The sequence below is a fragment of the Protomyctophum parallelum genome, assembly GCF_964188405.1.
Source record: "Protomyctophum parallelum genome assembly, chromosome: 4".
Taxonomy (NCBI): domain Eukaryota; kingdom Metazoa; phylum Chordata; class Actinopteri; order Myctophiformes; family Myctophidae; genus Protomyctophum; species Protomyctophum parallelum.
The window spans coordinates 23729153-23744698 of record NC_139700.1 but is presented as its reverse complement, the minus strand read 5'-3'; the positions used below and the strand labels follow the sequence as shown (position 1 = coordinate 23744698).

The 15546-nt window shown below is 42.4% G+C and overlaps 2 protein-coding genes across 2 annotated transcripts in view; one reads left to right on the top strand and one right to left on the bottom strand.

Annotated features, from left to right (window-relative positions):
- Window positions 1-719, bottom strand: part of itpr2 (inositol 1,4,5-trisphosphate receptor, type 2) — a 46055-nt gene extending 45336 nt beyond the window's left edge. The window contains exon 1 of the mRNA XM_083763477.1: window positions 374-719. Coding sequence (XP_083619603.1) covers window positions 374-465 — 92 coding nt within the window. The 5' untranslated portion in view covers window positions 466-719. The remainder of the gene's footprint in view (window positions 1-373) is intronic.
- A 7979-nt stretch (window positions 720-8698) lies between these two features.
- Window positions 8699-15546, top strand: part of plekhg7 (pleckstrin homology domain containing, family G (with RhoGef domain) member 7) — a 28036-nt gene continuing 21188 nt past the window's right edge. The window contains exons 1-3 of the mRNA XM_083763323.1: window positions 8699-8830; window positions 9899-10696; window positions 11773-11795. Of these exons, the coding sequence (XP_083619449.1) occupies window positions 10046-10696; window positions 11773-11795 (674 nt within the window). The 5' untranslated portion in view covers window positions 8699-8830; window positions 9899-10045. The remainder of the gene's footprint in view (window positions 8831-9898; window positions 10697-11772; window positions 11796-15546) is intronic.

Below are 15546 nucleotides of genomic sequence, written 5' to 3'. Positions count from 1 at the left end.
TGACACAAATCACATAACCTTGCGTCACCAGGCTTTCCACATTCACCCAGGTCCCAACGTAACTGTCACTCAGGCCTCTGTAGTGGTCAGATTTGCATAATTTTTGCGTAAATGTGTGTGGTTTGCACTTGGGTTTGCATCGCGGCTTTTCAAGAAGTAATGCATACCCCCATGCCAGGCCTCGTCATAATAACACGCATATTATAAGTTTGGAGTTGTATGTATAACCCTCCCCGTGTCACTCATGTCACCTAGTTATGACAGAAACAAGTGAACATGCATCTCATAAGGTAAAGTGTTAATGACAAGGTACACGAAAAGGTTTAATCCAAATAAACTTTAAGACGAGACGATGAACAGAACATATACATACCCCAAAGTGCTGATGAATCCATTAACCGAGCCTTCCGCGTAAAGAGACACAATGTCTCCAATGTGAAGGAAACTGGATCTGTGTTCTGACATTTCTCCGAAAGTTCAGTAAACGTTTCCCATGTGAAGGCTGGTAGTTCTTTGATGAAGTAATCCACCACGTTACAGATCCACCTTGGCAACAATTTTAAGATTCACTCTCATTCTCCTTCCATCCGTGAAAACAGCGCAGCCAAGGACATCTTTCATATCGCAGTTCGGTTTAAGAAAATAAACCGAAGCCAGCAAACCGACAGCGTTTCCCAACAAGAACTGTTGTTTTACACTTTATTCAACTTCTTCCTGTATGTCAGATTGCAACCTCTTCGCATCACCGCATCTACTTTGTGGGAGGGGACTAGTGCTGTCAGGGCTGCCTGTGAGGCGGCCAATTCCGCTCCGTTCATATGGTAATGTATTCACTGTATTGTATCGCATACATAATATACTTGCTTGCATATTATGCATAGCCTACTGCATAGACTAGTGCTAACATTATTGTTTTATTTGTAATGTTTTGTTCAGGAACCACACACCACAGACTCACAGAGTAAAATTGGAACTCCAAATTGGAACGCCTGGCCAGACATAACACACTATGTTTCACCCATGCAACTGTCATAACTACTCTACAGTTTGCCTTTGCATGAAATACCATGTTATTGCGCAACATTTCACGGTGATGCAAATTACATCACATTTTAGGCCACACCCCCGTTCCACTATACACACACACACACAGGGCGCAGCAGTACAGTACAGTACAGTATCATGGTACATTAGTACAGTACAGTATGGTACATTACAATATAGTACAGTACAGCACAGTACAATATGTTACAGTACAGTACAGTACAGTACAGTACAGTACAGTACAGTACAGTACAGTACAGTACAGTACAGTACAGTACAGTACAGTACAGTACAGTACAGTACAGTACAGTACAGTGGCCACCCGAATGGCGTGGCACTAGAGTGAGTGAATTCTAGTCTTCATATTAGATCAATATCCATTATTAGAGCCCAAGGTTAGCATACATTTTAGTCCCGGCCAATTATTTTGTCCAATTACAGCATTTAGCATACCGGTAATATATAAATTGTTAACATGATCATTTATGGGGAGAAAAGGTGAAAATTCTAAATGGTCTAAAAATGGAATTATGCCATATGACATAATCTTCAAAAACAAGACAGGATGGATAAATCTTGTCATGTATCAGCATAAAATAAAATATCATCGAAATCCATCACCTTTCTATGGGAGAAGTTAGATTTTAATTGTTTAAGGGATGGGGTCAGGGGCCGGGCATTTCCACACTTGGGTGGATAATTTACCCATGTTTGTTCTATAGGTGGGTGTACTTTTTTGAGGTATTACCGGTAGTTAGATGATATACCATTATGCAATATCGCCGGCCCGGGATAGCTTGTTTATTTTTGGACCACAGGTTTTAAGATGTGACCCCATGTTATTCTCCATATTGAGCACTAGGAGCAGTTAGGGGTTAAGAGTCTTGCAGCTAGGGCAGGGAATTGAACCTGGGACGTTCTGTTTCCCTGGCGACCTCACTACTCATTCAGTGAATAGGCAACCTGACCTCACCTCCTTCACAGTACAATAGTCACTGCAAGTCAGTGCAACTAAGATTTGTCTTTGGTTGCAAGCCTTTATATGCTCTGACTGCAGCTGCATGCAGTTGGTGATGTCAAATAAATTAACTGGAACCACTGCCTGGAAGTAAATAGTGGACATGATGATAGCCCTAGCCCCTCCTTTTGTAACCTCCCACCCAAATGTAGTGGTCTGAGCTCTTGCATCACTCTGAGTCTCTGATCTGCAGTCTTCCACAACATGACTTGTAGATGAGACGTCAGTTGGTGGCGGAAGTTCTGGTGGCTTTCAACTGATCATTAGTCATCACTCATCATGCCGTACTGTAAATAAATAAATCATTTTATTTGAACTGGAGACCCCCCACCCTGACAAGCACTTGGAATGGCAGGAGTGGAGGCATTATAAGTTTGACTCAGATATTGTGAAAATAGCAGATCTACTTGCTAATATTTTCCTTTTTCTTATATTATTTGACAATTTGGCCAATGTTTGTTCATTACTTTTGATGCAGTAATGTAATGGTCTTTTTTTAAATTTAACCACTGTTTTCAGTCACTCTATCACGGTGCATTGCATCAAGTAACAAGTTCCCCAAACACTGTATTGAACTGGAGAAGTTAATTCTTCGACTGCTGACAATAGGTCAGCAAACTGCTGACAATATGTCAACCTGCAGTTTAACTGTTTACCAACAAACAGACAAGTTGGGGACCTCACCCATGGGTAGCCTACTTCCTCTTGGGACTGCTTTATGCGCAGACATTACCTTGCTCTTTCCACGGGGGTATGACACAATTAAGCCACTGACATGCATTTAGTGTTTAGTGCACAGTGCACTGAATGCATTTGCCACTGAGAATGCTGCCAATGCATTTATTGCATGCCACTGCATTCAATACTTTTATGTTCAATGTACCAATGCAGCCAAGGAATGACATCAGAGTGTGCAACTGTGCATCATGCTGGGACGGTCGGTGCTTCACTGTCACCCATTTTTACATACACATTCACACACACACCAATCTCAGAGGAAATCATATAATACACTGAACGACTCACTGCTGTTAACCTGCTGTTAATCTTCAGATTCCATGTATTACATAGGGATGCACCGAAATTGAAATTCTTGGCCGAAACCGAATACCGAATATAGGAAACAGTTGGCCGAAAACCGAATACCGAATATCCGAATATGATTAATATTATACATCTTTTTTCCTACCATTGCTGTCATGGCCGTACCTTAAAGCTACCTGATTTATTTAAAATAAATGATTATGGCAAAACTTAACTTAAATAATAATCACTATTATGGGTCCATAAAACATTTATTCAGCCCTTTTGAATGCATTAATTGCATACACTATTCGGTGATATATTTTCTGCCTATTCGGGCCGAAACCGAACATTTTCTGCGGCTGAATATTCGGGGCATCACTAGTTAAAATAGTATGTTTATACAGAGTAAGTACAGAATAAATAATCTCTCAATCACCGGGTAATGACTGTGACACAGTCCTCTATCTGAAAGGTCAGAAATGCAGTCCTTGCAACCACAATGTTTCCAGCCAGACAGGTCTAGTCCAGAATGCCACTTAAGCACTATAAATACTTTGTTGTACAACAAATAGCAAAGATTGTTGACCTACAAGCTTGTAGATGTTTGGAAAATTTGAAAGATTTAGAAAGCTTTTGCCTATAATGCCATGTTGAAAGTGGTTATCACTTAACATACCTACACCCGCACAGTATCATTGGTATGAAGTGTAACTGAATATCGCTGTTTTAGTATCCTCACTTAACCCATTAACCTGAGTTTGATTCTACAAATGTTATATTATGGTTATGGCAAAACTTAACTTAAATAATAATCACTATTATGGGTCCATAAAACATTTATTCAGCTCTTTGAATGCATTCATTGCATACACTATTCGGTGATATATTTTCTGCCTATTTGGGCCGAAACCGAATAGGCCGAAAATATATATTTTCCGAATATTCGGTGCATCACTAATTATTATTATTATATTCAGCACTAGTTTTGTTAAGTGTGTGAGATATGGTCTACTCTACTCTATTGTACAAATCTCAACATGAAGCTAAATTGACCACTTTGGTAACTGTGATAGTTCTTAGTTTTTTGTCATCAGTTTCCTTTGTATTATTTAACCGAGAAGACACATCTGATTGATGTGTATCCACTAGTTTATTACTTTTATATACAATAACACATATGAGGGTGTAAAGGGTGTAAAGGACTGTGCTGGAAATCAGCACAGTCAGGAGGAGGTGCACCAAAAATAGGGAAACAAACAAATGTTTTAATATTTTCAATAAACCAATTAAAATCGTGACTGATTTTCCTTTGTGTGCAAATGACTAAAGTGCATATACTGTGCAAATATAAATAATTCAATGGTACAATATGTGCAAAATAAGCATAAATGTGCAAAGTATAAGTAACGAACAGAGGTCCTCAGAGGGCCGTTGTAATGTTAATTCCCATGCTGAATCTGCCGCTGAGTGGATCTTTTTGATTGATTGATTGAAATATTTATTAACAGTTTGCAGAATTTACAGTACATTTCAAGCACAAACTCAATACAAAGACTGTTAACTGTGAGTGGACGACCCAATTAAGCATTACACTTGTTTACAACAGGGTCCACATTGTTCAATTCATCAAAACATTTAGAGACATACAAATAGACATTTCTATGTAGCTAAAGAACAGAACAGGAATTCATCATAAGAACAGGAATTCATCAAAAGGTCCAATTCTCTAGAGGGCCACCCTGCCAAGTACAAAGCCATGAATGAATCCAACAAAGATCACGTGTAAGCAAATAAACAAAAACATTATCAACACTGATGATGGTGCTGTCAAACAAGTATATAATGAAACTGTCTATGAAATGTAGTGGGGGTCCCTGCTTTGTCTTTCACTCGGCTACGGGGTCCTTGAAAAATGTTGAAGACCGCTGGCCCTAGCTCTGCTCTAAGCCAGGGCTTCCAGCTAGATATCTGAAAGGAGGTGTATGTATATTAAAGTAGCATGACCGTTTATTCAAACAAAGACAGAGTCCTCCAGCCCATGGTTGGCACGGAGGCACACAGGACTGAGCTGACCGCAGGACGCGGCCAGTTAAGACTGAATCATTGCAGAGTTACAGTGACATTGAGTTAAACAGAGTTGAATGCAAGTAGGTGTGGTTGCTTCAGTGCATATATGTATATGCGTATAGCCATATGCGAAAAAAGGTCACATGGGTCAGTGTCCTTATCCTGAGGCTTTAGAGAATGCTAATAGCACCCACTGTATCTATTTGGTCAGCTGGTGGAGGATGGAACTTACTTTAAGACATCTGTTCTCCTATCAGTTTAACACTTATGACCGAGCCCCAAAGGGACTTTGAGACAATGGGGTGCCTCATGTAAATCACTGTTCCTGCAGGGTGCTGCAACCTCTGAGGTGACAACTCTAGACCAGAGACCAGACATGTCTTCACCCACTAACCATCGAATAAGCACAGTGACAGAAATGTAATTGAACATTATTGAAATATGGCATATGATTATTGCAAATATATCAGATTGTGCAAGACCACAGAGGCACAAGAGGCAAGTACACTCTCTGATCTATACCACCATCTAGTGCCCAACTGTGAAGCTGAGATACAAAAACTATGGCACACACACACACACACACACACACACACACACACACACACACACACACACACACACACACACACACACACACACACAAGAGTAGGCCTACACTTACAAATACAATGCTAAAAGGCTTGAACCCGAGAAAGCACTATATGGCTTGTTTCCATTGGGGTCCTGATTCAATTCATTGAAGAGTATTTTAATACAATATAATATACCGGTAGCCTAACTGTCAAGCAGTGCAAGCACATCTACATCTACTTTTTATTTGTGTTTTTTCTATTCACGTCATTGGTCCACAGAATGAGAGGTCTGCTCTGCCGGAAACGTTGCGAAGGGCGCTGAGGGGCGCTATCCCCTCCCCCTGTTTTGTCACCGTTTAATTACAGCAACATGAGTTAGACTTTAATATATTAGCGCCCCTCACTTCACACAGGTGTGATGTTTGAGCTGTGCCTCTGCTCCATTAGGCAGCTATGTGTGTCCCTATGTGTGTATGTCCGTGACAGTCCGTCCCAGCACGGAGAGCACAGAAAGTTGCAACACAATAACTGGGGCGACTGTGGCTCAAGAGGTAGAGCAGGTCGTCCAATGATCCATGGGTCGGCGGTTCGAATCCCGGCTCCTCCTGTCTACATGTCGAAGTGTCCTTGGGCAAGACACTGAACCCCAAATTGCTCCCGATGTGCTGGTTGGTACCTTGCATGGCTTCCGCCGCGATCGGTGTATGAATGGGTGAATGTAATGCACAATCTATGTAAAGCGCCTTGGATAAAGGCGCTATATAAATGCACCATTTACCATTTACCATTTGTATGTCCGTGACAGTCCGTCCCAGCACGGAGAGCACAGAAAGTTGCAACACGATAACTCATTTATCGACCGTTTCGGACGCGGGACCAGGTCGGCCACCTGGCCATGTTCCTGAGGGTCCGGTTGTTCCCACACGGTAACTGTGTCATTTCTCAACCGTTTCGGACGCGGGAAAGCTCGCCGGAACCGGGCCAGGCCCCTGTTCATGCAGGGGGCCTGGATGTTGCCCCCGGGGACCCCCACACACTAGCAAAGCAAAGCAAAGTTCTTTGTTTACCCAGGGAAGTGGACTAAGCTCGAGATGCTTGTTTACAGCCACACCCTGCTCATAGAACATTTCATGGTAGGGGTTCAATGCCTTGCTCAATTAAGGGCACTTCAGCGGTGGTAATTTTAACGTGCCGGTCCGGGGATTCGAACTGGCGACCTTCCGGTGTCAAGAACGCTCCGCAAACCGTTCGTCCACCGCTGCCCCCAACTACAGTTGCACCGCTCACTTCACTGTTTGCTCTTTCTTGCACTCTTTATTTTATCCCTTTGTTTTATTTTCTGTGCTTGCTGTGTTTTTGTTGTTTTAAATGTTACGCTATCTATGCTGCTGCATTGTACGTCTGAAGGAAGCCAAACAAAAATAAGTTTTACTCTTGCTGCCTACTTGTACACAAGATGTAACAATAAAGTAGGCCTACAACCTTGAACTTATTATTTATATTATTATTTCCTTTTTCCCCCCTTTTTTTAATCTTCTGATGATTTGAAAATGGAAGACCCTGATGTAAACAAGTCTCAGTCAGTCAGTTTTCGTATTGACTTCACTGTGAATACAATTTACAATTGGCAGTATAGTTCAGACATTGCTGCAATTGCCTTGCTCTGTCGGGAGAGGGAGACAACCGAGAAAAATAACTAGGTGATGATATAATGTATGAGTATGACAGCAAATACTAGTCTCCAAACGAGATTTAAGAGGGAGACGAGAGACAGTTAGAAATATGAGAATAGTGGCCACTTGATTTTATTATAATTGAGAGAGAGAGAGAGAGAGAGAGAGAGAGAGAGAGAGAGAGAGAGAGAGAGAGAGAGAGAGAGAGAGAGAGAGAGAGAGAGAGAGTATGATGAATTCCTGTTCTGTTCTTTAACTACATAGAAGTGTCTATTTGTATGTCTCTAAATGTTTTGATGAATTGAACAATGTGGACCCTGTTGTAAACAAGTGTAATGCTTAATTGGGTCGTCCACTCACAGTTAACAGTCTTTGTATTGAGTTTGTGCTTAAAATGTACTGTAATTCTACAAACTGTTAATAAATATTTCAATCAATCAATCAATCAATCAATCAATCAATGAGTTGTCTTGTTACCAGGCTGCATGTAGTATGGGTACATTTCAAATTTCAAAAGAAAGTTTGAAATTTGAAATTCATTATTAATGGAAAAAAGGTTTTGAAATGTGACCCATAAAAATGTGTCCGCGTTCCACAAATGGGTCCCTAAAGTGAGTTTAGAGTTATTGCAACTTAGCTCTGTTTCTTGCTCCGGGCGGCGGTGGCTCAGGGGTTGAGTGTCCTTGAGCAAGATACTGAAACTGAACCCCTAATTGCTCCCGATGTGCAGCTTGGTGGGGCTGGTGCCTTGCATGGTTTCCTCTGTCATGTGTGTGAATCTATGCCTTAGGCTTAGAGTATACTATGATCTATGCGCGCTTGGATAAAGGCGCTATATAAACGCGCCATTTTGGTCCATAGCCTTGATTGATTCACTCATGCAGTTTGCACACACAGTATGCAGAATGGGACATTCAATTACTGCATGTGGGCGACACCATTTAAGCATTTCTTGTTTACAACAGCTGGGTCCACAGTCCACACTATTCATCAGAACATTTAGAGACGTACAAATATACACTTCTATAAAAACAAAAAGTAAAAAAGGGACAGTAGCCTAACAGTATGGGGAAAGGGGTGTGTGTGTGTGTGTGTGCGTGCGCGTGCGTGTGGCAGAGTTAGTGTAATGTATGAGGACCATAGACTGTAAAAAAAAATATGGACAAAGCGTTCTCCGATGAGGACCGGTTTAATTTAAATTGGGCTGCGTGCCACCACTGCACTGCCAGGCTCCGCTCAGCTGCTCGGGACCATAGGCTCAGGACCCACGCGCAGTTTGTTACATTTTGGCAAGCGACACCGTCGTACCTCGGACTATAGTCACACTGACGTGACAGAGTCCAGCCTAGTCGTCGTCGGCTCGTCGCTACAGCACAAAGTGAATGATCCACCACTGGTGAACATGGGGAGCAGCAGACGCGACAGCTGTAAGTAAAAAGGAGGCGATTCCCGATTAATTTGTCACACGTAGGATATATGTTTCCTCCTTAAAAGTGATATAAATGTTTTACGTGCGAGTTAGCTACTATTACTATTTTTTAGATCGTAGATCACCTTTGGCCACCTCGTGTGTGAGGAGTTCTGTAAGTTTAGTCAGCACGTCTATAACATTAAAACTAATCATTTATTTTCCTTTAATATGTAGATCACTCTGTACACGATACCTCTTCTGTTTGCTGTCAAAACGAGGGTTACAAACATGGTGTCCCGCGGCCGCAGCAGAGACACAGACAGTGAAACTTGAAACAGGTGTACTGGTCGCTGCGGTCCCTTCTCTTTGTTCCCACGCCACACTCTGAATGCTTACCATTGAGGTGACAACAAGCTGTAGGCTATAGGCTACAACATTTGCCCCGATAGACTAGATAACAGTGGTGGAAAAGACACTCACATTTCTTACTTAAGTAAAAGTATCAAAACTTAATCAGTATCAATACTCAATAATATAGAAATACTCTAGATCTGTTACAAGAATTCGAAATGTACTTAGCCTACCGGTAAGTAAAAGTACAAAACATTGGCATCAAAATGTACTAAAAGTAGAAAGTAAATACAGAATGTCCAATTTCACAAGTTCAAAATGTATAAAGATCTTTTGAAAGTAGCAGATGCTACGCATTTGTATGATTTGTAGTAACTACTAGTAACTAAACATTTAAAAATGATTGTAGTGGAGTAAAGGTACAATATTTGTCTGATTAGGCCTATTGAAAATGTGAAATACTCCAGGAAACTGAGGAAAGTAACTTCAAAATTGTACAAAATTGTACACCACTGGATACTAATATGCCTTTCCTCAGTCTATAAAATATGTTACAGAGAGAGACCAATAGTGCTGTCTTCTTCTGTGCTGAAGGAAGCATTGTTTTTGTTTTCCAGATTCACTGACTACTGACCTTGAATAATTAGGCTACTTTGATGAGGGTGATTCAAGTTGCCTATACATACACATATACATACATTATACTGAATGAATGCATCTCCCCCCCGCCTAGGAACGTGAAAGTTGAATGGTGTGAAAACTCTGGAATTCAACTGGATTATCATCTGACTTCACCTCACTTGGGAGCCAAGAATCAGGATCATTATTTAGACCACACAATTTCAGATCCTGGCCGGTCTACAATGCCTTTTAGAGCAACATGTCTACTTTGGAGCAGGTTATCCTGAGTGATAAAGACCAAGACGTGGACACTAACTTGGACTGGAGTTACATTATTCGTCTAGAAAATGGTGTTGTCACTGCAGGTGTGGCGAGTGCACAGACACAAACAGACCAGCGGTCCACAGAGCACAAGCAGACTCAGACAAGCAACCCGGTTATAATGCACATAGATCTGGAGCGGACACACTCCAAGCGCAGGCACATGTCCCTGGTGGATGTTGACGGCTTGGTTGCGCCACAATTTGACCGCCAGGCACCGGGCCGCATCTCCACATCTCCGACCTTGAGAAGGATGAGAAGCACCCGACGCCCACAGATGGACTTCCCCCGGGACCCTGTCAAGATGGAGAGCACACAGGAGGAGCCGGGCGCAGGCGACTTGCTGGCCCTCACTGGTCCCTTATCCCCAGCACTCAGGCAAAAGTCTCCGCTTGCAGCAAGCCCCCTGTCTGTGTCCGATGGAGAAATCCAGCATGTGAAACACCATAATTCATCATCAGCCAGACAGAGAAGCAGATCACATAGATCAAAGACTTTTGACAATGGCATAGCTTCCACAAGGCCAGCATCACTGTGTGTGCTTCAGGGTGTGGCGAAAGATTTTGAGTTTCCCGACAGTGACGTTCAGGTGAGCTTTTACTAATTGATTCATTGATCAAAATATTTTTTTCAATGCAGCATTATGACAAATAATGCATGTGGCCCAATTCCTCTTTAATCACTTGATTCTTGATTCCCTAGTTGTTACTAACTCAATCCTCTTGCAAATATCACCCCGAAGCTGTCATCCTGTAATTTATCTGAGAGTGTACAAATGTAACCAAATGGACTCATTAAACACTTTTACAGTGTATTAAGCACATTGACACTACTGTCCCTATTGTGTCAAAAACTTACAAAAAATGTTAATTCTTTAGAAAAATGGCAAAAATAGCAGATCTTCAACCTCACGACACATCGCGATGCAACGTGCTGTGAGCTTGTAGGGCTTAAGTGGTTAATTGAATTGACAGTACATGTCCCTCTCTTTCTACCTTTACCTCCTGTGGTGGTCATTCACAATGCAAGCTTTTGACAGCAAATGAATCAGCAGTTACATGCACTGACAGCTCTGACCAACCCCACAGTCTAGAGGGCCCTGGGAAGGCTCCTACCCGGGGCCCCTATTCACCGCAGTCAGCAGTCACCCAATAATGGAGGGGTCAGTGAGCGATGGAGAAAGATAATGGGGAGACCTATTCATCGGCTAGCAGTATTCAGCCGAGCACATTCTCAATAGAGCGCCCCGACATTCTCCTCAGATATCGGCGGCTTTTGAATGCAAGTGACCACTTTAAACACCGATTCAAATTTGAATGTCTTTGAAAGTGATATAGTGGCATATGGCTAGTTGTAGTGGGGCCCATAGCTCTGTATAATGGTTAGTGCACAGTAAGCCTGCGCACGGAAATATCTTACATCCTTTCAGAGCAGAGAGCAATGTAAAAATAGTTTGAGACAACTAGGGCTGACTACTATGACGGAGCCTTTTTATTTTTACGTTTCAGCACACAGTTTTAAAGCGATTGTGTTCATTCTGGAGTCTGGACGTATAATCACGCACAGCGAAATTGGAGAGCCAATTTAACTCTGAAAGCGTAAAAGCACCCAAGGATCAACACTGTGTGGTCATTCACTAACATTCTGTTTTGCTTCATCTTGCAGGAGAACATTCATTGTCCCGAAAGGTATGTGGTCCATCCAAATCAACCTGTGTAGTGTGTACTCTTGACTGAGCTGCAAAACACCAGGCTTACTAGGCCCCCAATTACAACATTGTGACGGAACATATTTGCATTTCACACAGACAGTAAAATTTTACTGGTAACTGATAAGCTCTGGGCATTTGCCATCACAATGGGGAACAAAATTTGTTTGCCATGTAGTTCTGAGCCAGTTCTATTTTGCACAATCAACCGTTGTCTTCCTGTTTCATAAACATCTGAAATTCATTAACCAAAATGGTGTTTGACTAAACTCAGTGCTAAATCCATTCATTTGTAACTCTGAGAGGGTACAAAACTAAATGGACCCGTTGGTACACTCTCAGAGTTGAACTAGAAAAAGTGCCCTTCTGGGCACAGGTCTCCACCAGGATAGGAATGTAGGTTTGTCCTTGGCCTCTAGGGAGTTGGCATACAAAGTTATCCACAGATCCGTGCAGTTAGAGGTAAAAACACTTTTCGGCCAGTTATAGCGCCACCTTGAGGCTGAGTTGAAATTGTTCATGTGGCATTTTGTCCTCGGCCTAGTGGGAATGTGGGTGCACAATTTCACGGAAATCATGCGATGTGTTCATGATTTGCAGCATTTTGTTTGAAACTGAGCACTTTGGAAGCCAATCTTAACCAATCAGGATGTAGTCTGAGAAATCTGAAAGACCGGTTTCGTTGAATGGCTCTAGAGAGACTGTGTAACAATTTGCGCGATGTTTGGACAAAATCTGTAGGTGTACTGTGCAAAAACTTGTTTTGCACAAAGCGGCCTCCTGGTGGCGCTATAACAGGCCGTTCTGGAAAGTTTGGGGCAGAGGTTCATCGTTGGCATCCAGGGAGTGTGTGTGCAAAATTTGGCATCGACCGGGTTAACGGTGGCCGAGATTAGCTGCTCACGGACACACACACACACACGGACGGACACACGGACGGAGTGCAAAACATACTCTCCCCCCATGCCTTCGGCCTGGTGGAGACAATTAACTGGACTTTACAGTAAATGCACAGGACTCCTGTGCACTTATGAGTGACGATGATTGGACCTGGAGCCCAGGGAGGCCCATTGTGCATTCTTTGTGTCACGTCTTTGTTAACGGGGCATAAGCTCGCTGGGTGGAGTTATGAGAGTCCCATGGTTATGTGTGGACTAGACCAACCCTCATTAAGACTGTTTTCCCCTAATGCCACCCACACCTCTCCTAATGGGATTCATTCTGGGCTCCTCTCCTCATGGGATAATTAGGCAGCTATTGTCCCTGTAATTACAGCCTGGCACTGTGCCCCTTATAGTCACCAGAAACAACAAGCCAATGGTCAGGACAGTTTAGTTTTTGGGCATCATCATGTGCGTGGACAAAGCACCCATTTCTTGTGTGTGCCACTTGTAGCAGAAGGGACTACAGAGAGAGCATTCTGTGGTCACAAAGTAACAGGATGGCATTGTGAGGGTACCAGCAATTAAGCAGCCACCCAGTTTGGGCTGATGCTTGTGTGTTTTCTTACGACCAATACCAGATTTGTTTGGTTCGATCCTGAGTTTGTAGAAACGCAGCCCGCCAATTACCAATGTTTTGACCGATTTATTTTGTGCAAAAAAGCTAATTCAGTTTTACTGACTAAAAAGTTTTACTTCTAAAACCTAGATTTGAAATGCATGTGTATACACACATATACTGTATGTATATGTCTAGCCAACACCAACTCAGGACTCTTGAATTGCTTCCCTCCACACCCTCCTATCTAATATTCTACAGTGTTGTTAGTGAAGCTGTTGCGCCGCAGTGCTTCTGCGTAGGTGGTGCCTTTGCTGGCTTTGCCGTGGGTTGGCTTGGCTCCCATAGTGTCAGTTTGCTTGCATCTAGTTCCGGGTTCCTGACGCAGTGCCCTGTCAGCCTCATCCTTCTCTCTTTGACTCTGTCTGTGACCTGTGGTAGGTCCCCGACGCTCCCCGTAGACTGCGTAGAGGACCACATTTCTGTTGTGGTCCATCCATGTGACACTTAGCATTCTTGTGTAGACTCCATCCAGGGCCCTTTCTGGTTGTGCTAGTTTGATACACAGACTAAAGGTCTATTCATACTAGTCCAGTTAACTTTTCGGTGAGGAGGTGACCACCGAAACGGTGGTTAGTAAAAACAGAGAGATGTGTTGTGTGAGCGGAGACCACCACGGCGTAACGTCATGTTGTAGTTTTCGGTGGTCACCTCTTCACTGAAAACTGGACTATTAAGCCTCATTAAAACTATTAAGCCTCATTAAAATCACTTCAGACCAGTCTGAAGTGAGTGGTGCTGTACTGCACTCGTGCTGTAGTACCTGTAGGTCTACTGTACAAGCCCTCCTCCCTGGTGCGTGTGTGCGAGACGTGCAACAGTGCCATCCAGTGGTGAGGTGTTTCAACTGTCAGACACAGGGACACGCATACGGACACACATAGCTACGCATGAATGGAGTGGCTGCACCACTCAAAAATAAATGGCAGATTTACAAGGTCATAATACACTGCAACATGACATGTTGTGAGCTTATAGATTTGGTATTAAAAAACCCAAAATATAGATTTTTGAAAAATTACCAATTTATTAGCCAAACCGATATATCAGTCTGGCTCTAGTAGTGTCATCAGCCACTTCTTATCCTGCAAGGACCTGCAGCATGCCATTACCTCTTTTGCTGTGGATTCACAGAACCACTTTCGACTGCCTGCATATACATCGATCAGAGAGCTGGATCAGTTTACTTGAGGGAACGCAGCCCGGGAGTGAGAGCAAAGAACAGGCGGTGCATTCAGAGCCCAACAAAAGTCTCCTGGAGGGGGGAAAAACATTACTGGGTTACCACAGTCATCCATGAGACTTACCTAACATTCAGGTGTACACATTGGCCCTCCAGCCATGTGCTATATATGCACTTTGTTTAGTCAATGTAGTGTTGATTTACACAAGGAGAGATCGTGGTTATGCAAGCAAAGCATTATGGATGGTAAATACAGTATTCAGAAAAGCCATTATGCACTGTTTAACATGTATGTGATCCAATGTAGGCCTCTTATAGAGGAAGCTAACTTTTTGCTAATTTTTGTCTTTTGAGACATATTCACACACCATGGTAGATGCAACATCATAAACCATCATGCTTCCCCTACTGCTTCTGTTCCTGTTAGTTAGTTGTATTGTTATCATATACACCACATCTTCCTTATAACCCGAGATCACGTCCTCCTAGTAACCGCTGCTATGCAAAGGTAACAACTATGATCTCATTACAATTGTCATATTGCAATTAATTATTGGAATCACATTTATTTTGTGTCTAGATACTCTGAAGCAGTCTCAGAGCCTGTCAGGTTACCGTTTGCCTCATTTCTGAAGAAAGTTGTTGATTCTGGTTCAAGACTGAGTCTATGGTTAACTTGGATACACAATCATACTATGGCTTGATATTTAAGTATCTGTCATTGTATTATTATAACATCTTTATTCTTGTGAGGACTACAGAACAAATTACCAAATGTTATAAACATTCAATAAATTATAATATATCAAGGGCTGATTTGGCATAATTGATTTAATGATTGGATAACATTCATCAGATGCCATCAAATTTTTATTCTGACATTCAGTATGCGGATGTGCATATTTCTGTGAACAGCAATCCCCCCCAATAACAACAACACATGGACGTGAAATCATTTGCTGTCTGTCTGAGCTTTGCCCGAGGCTAA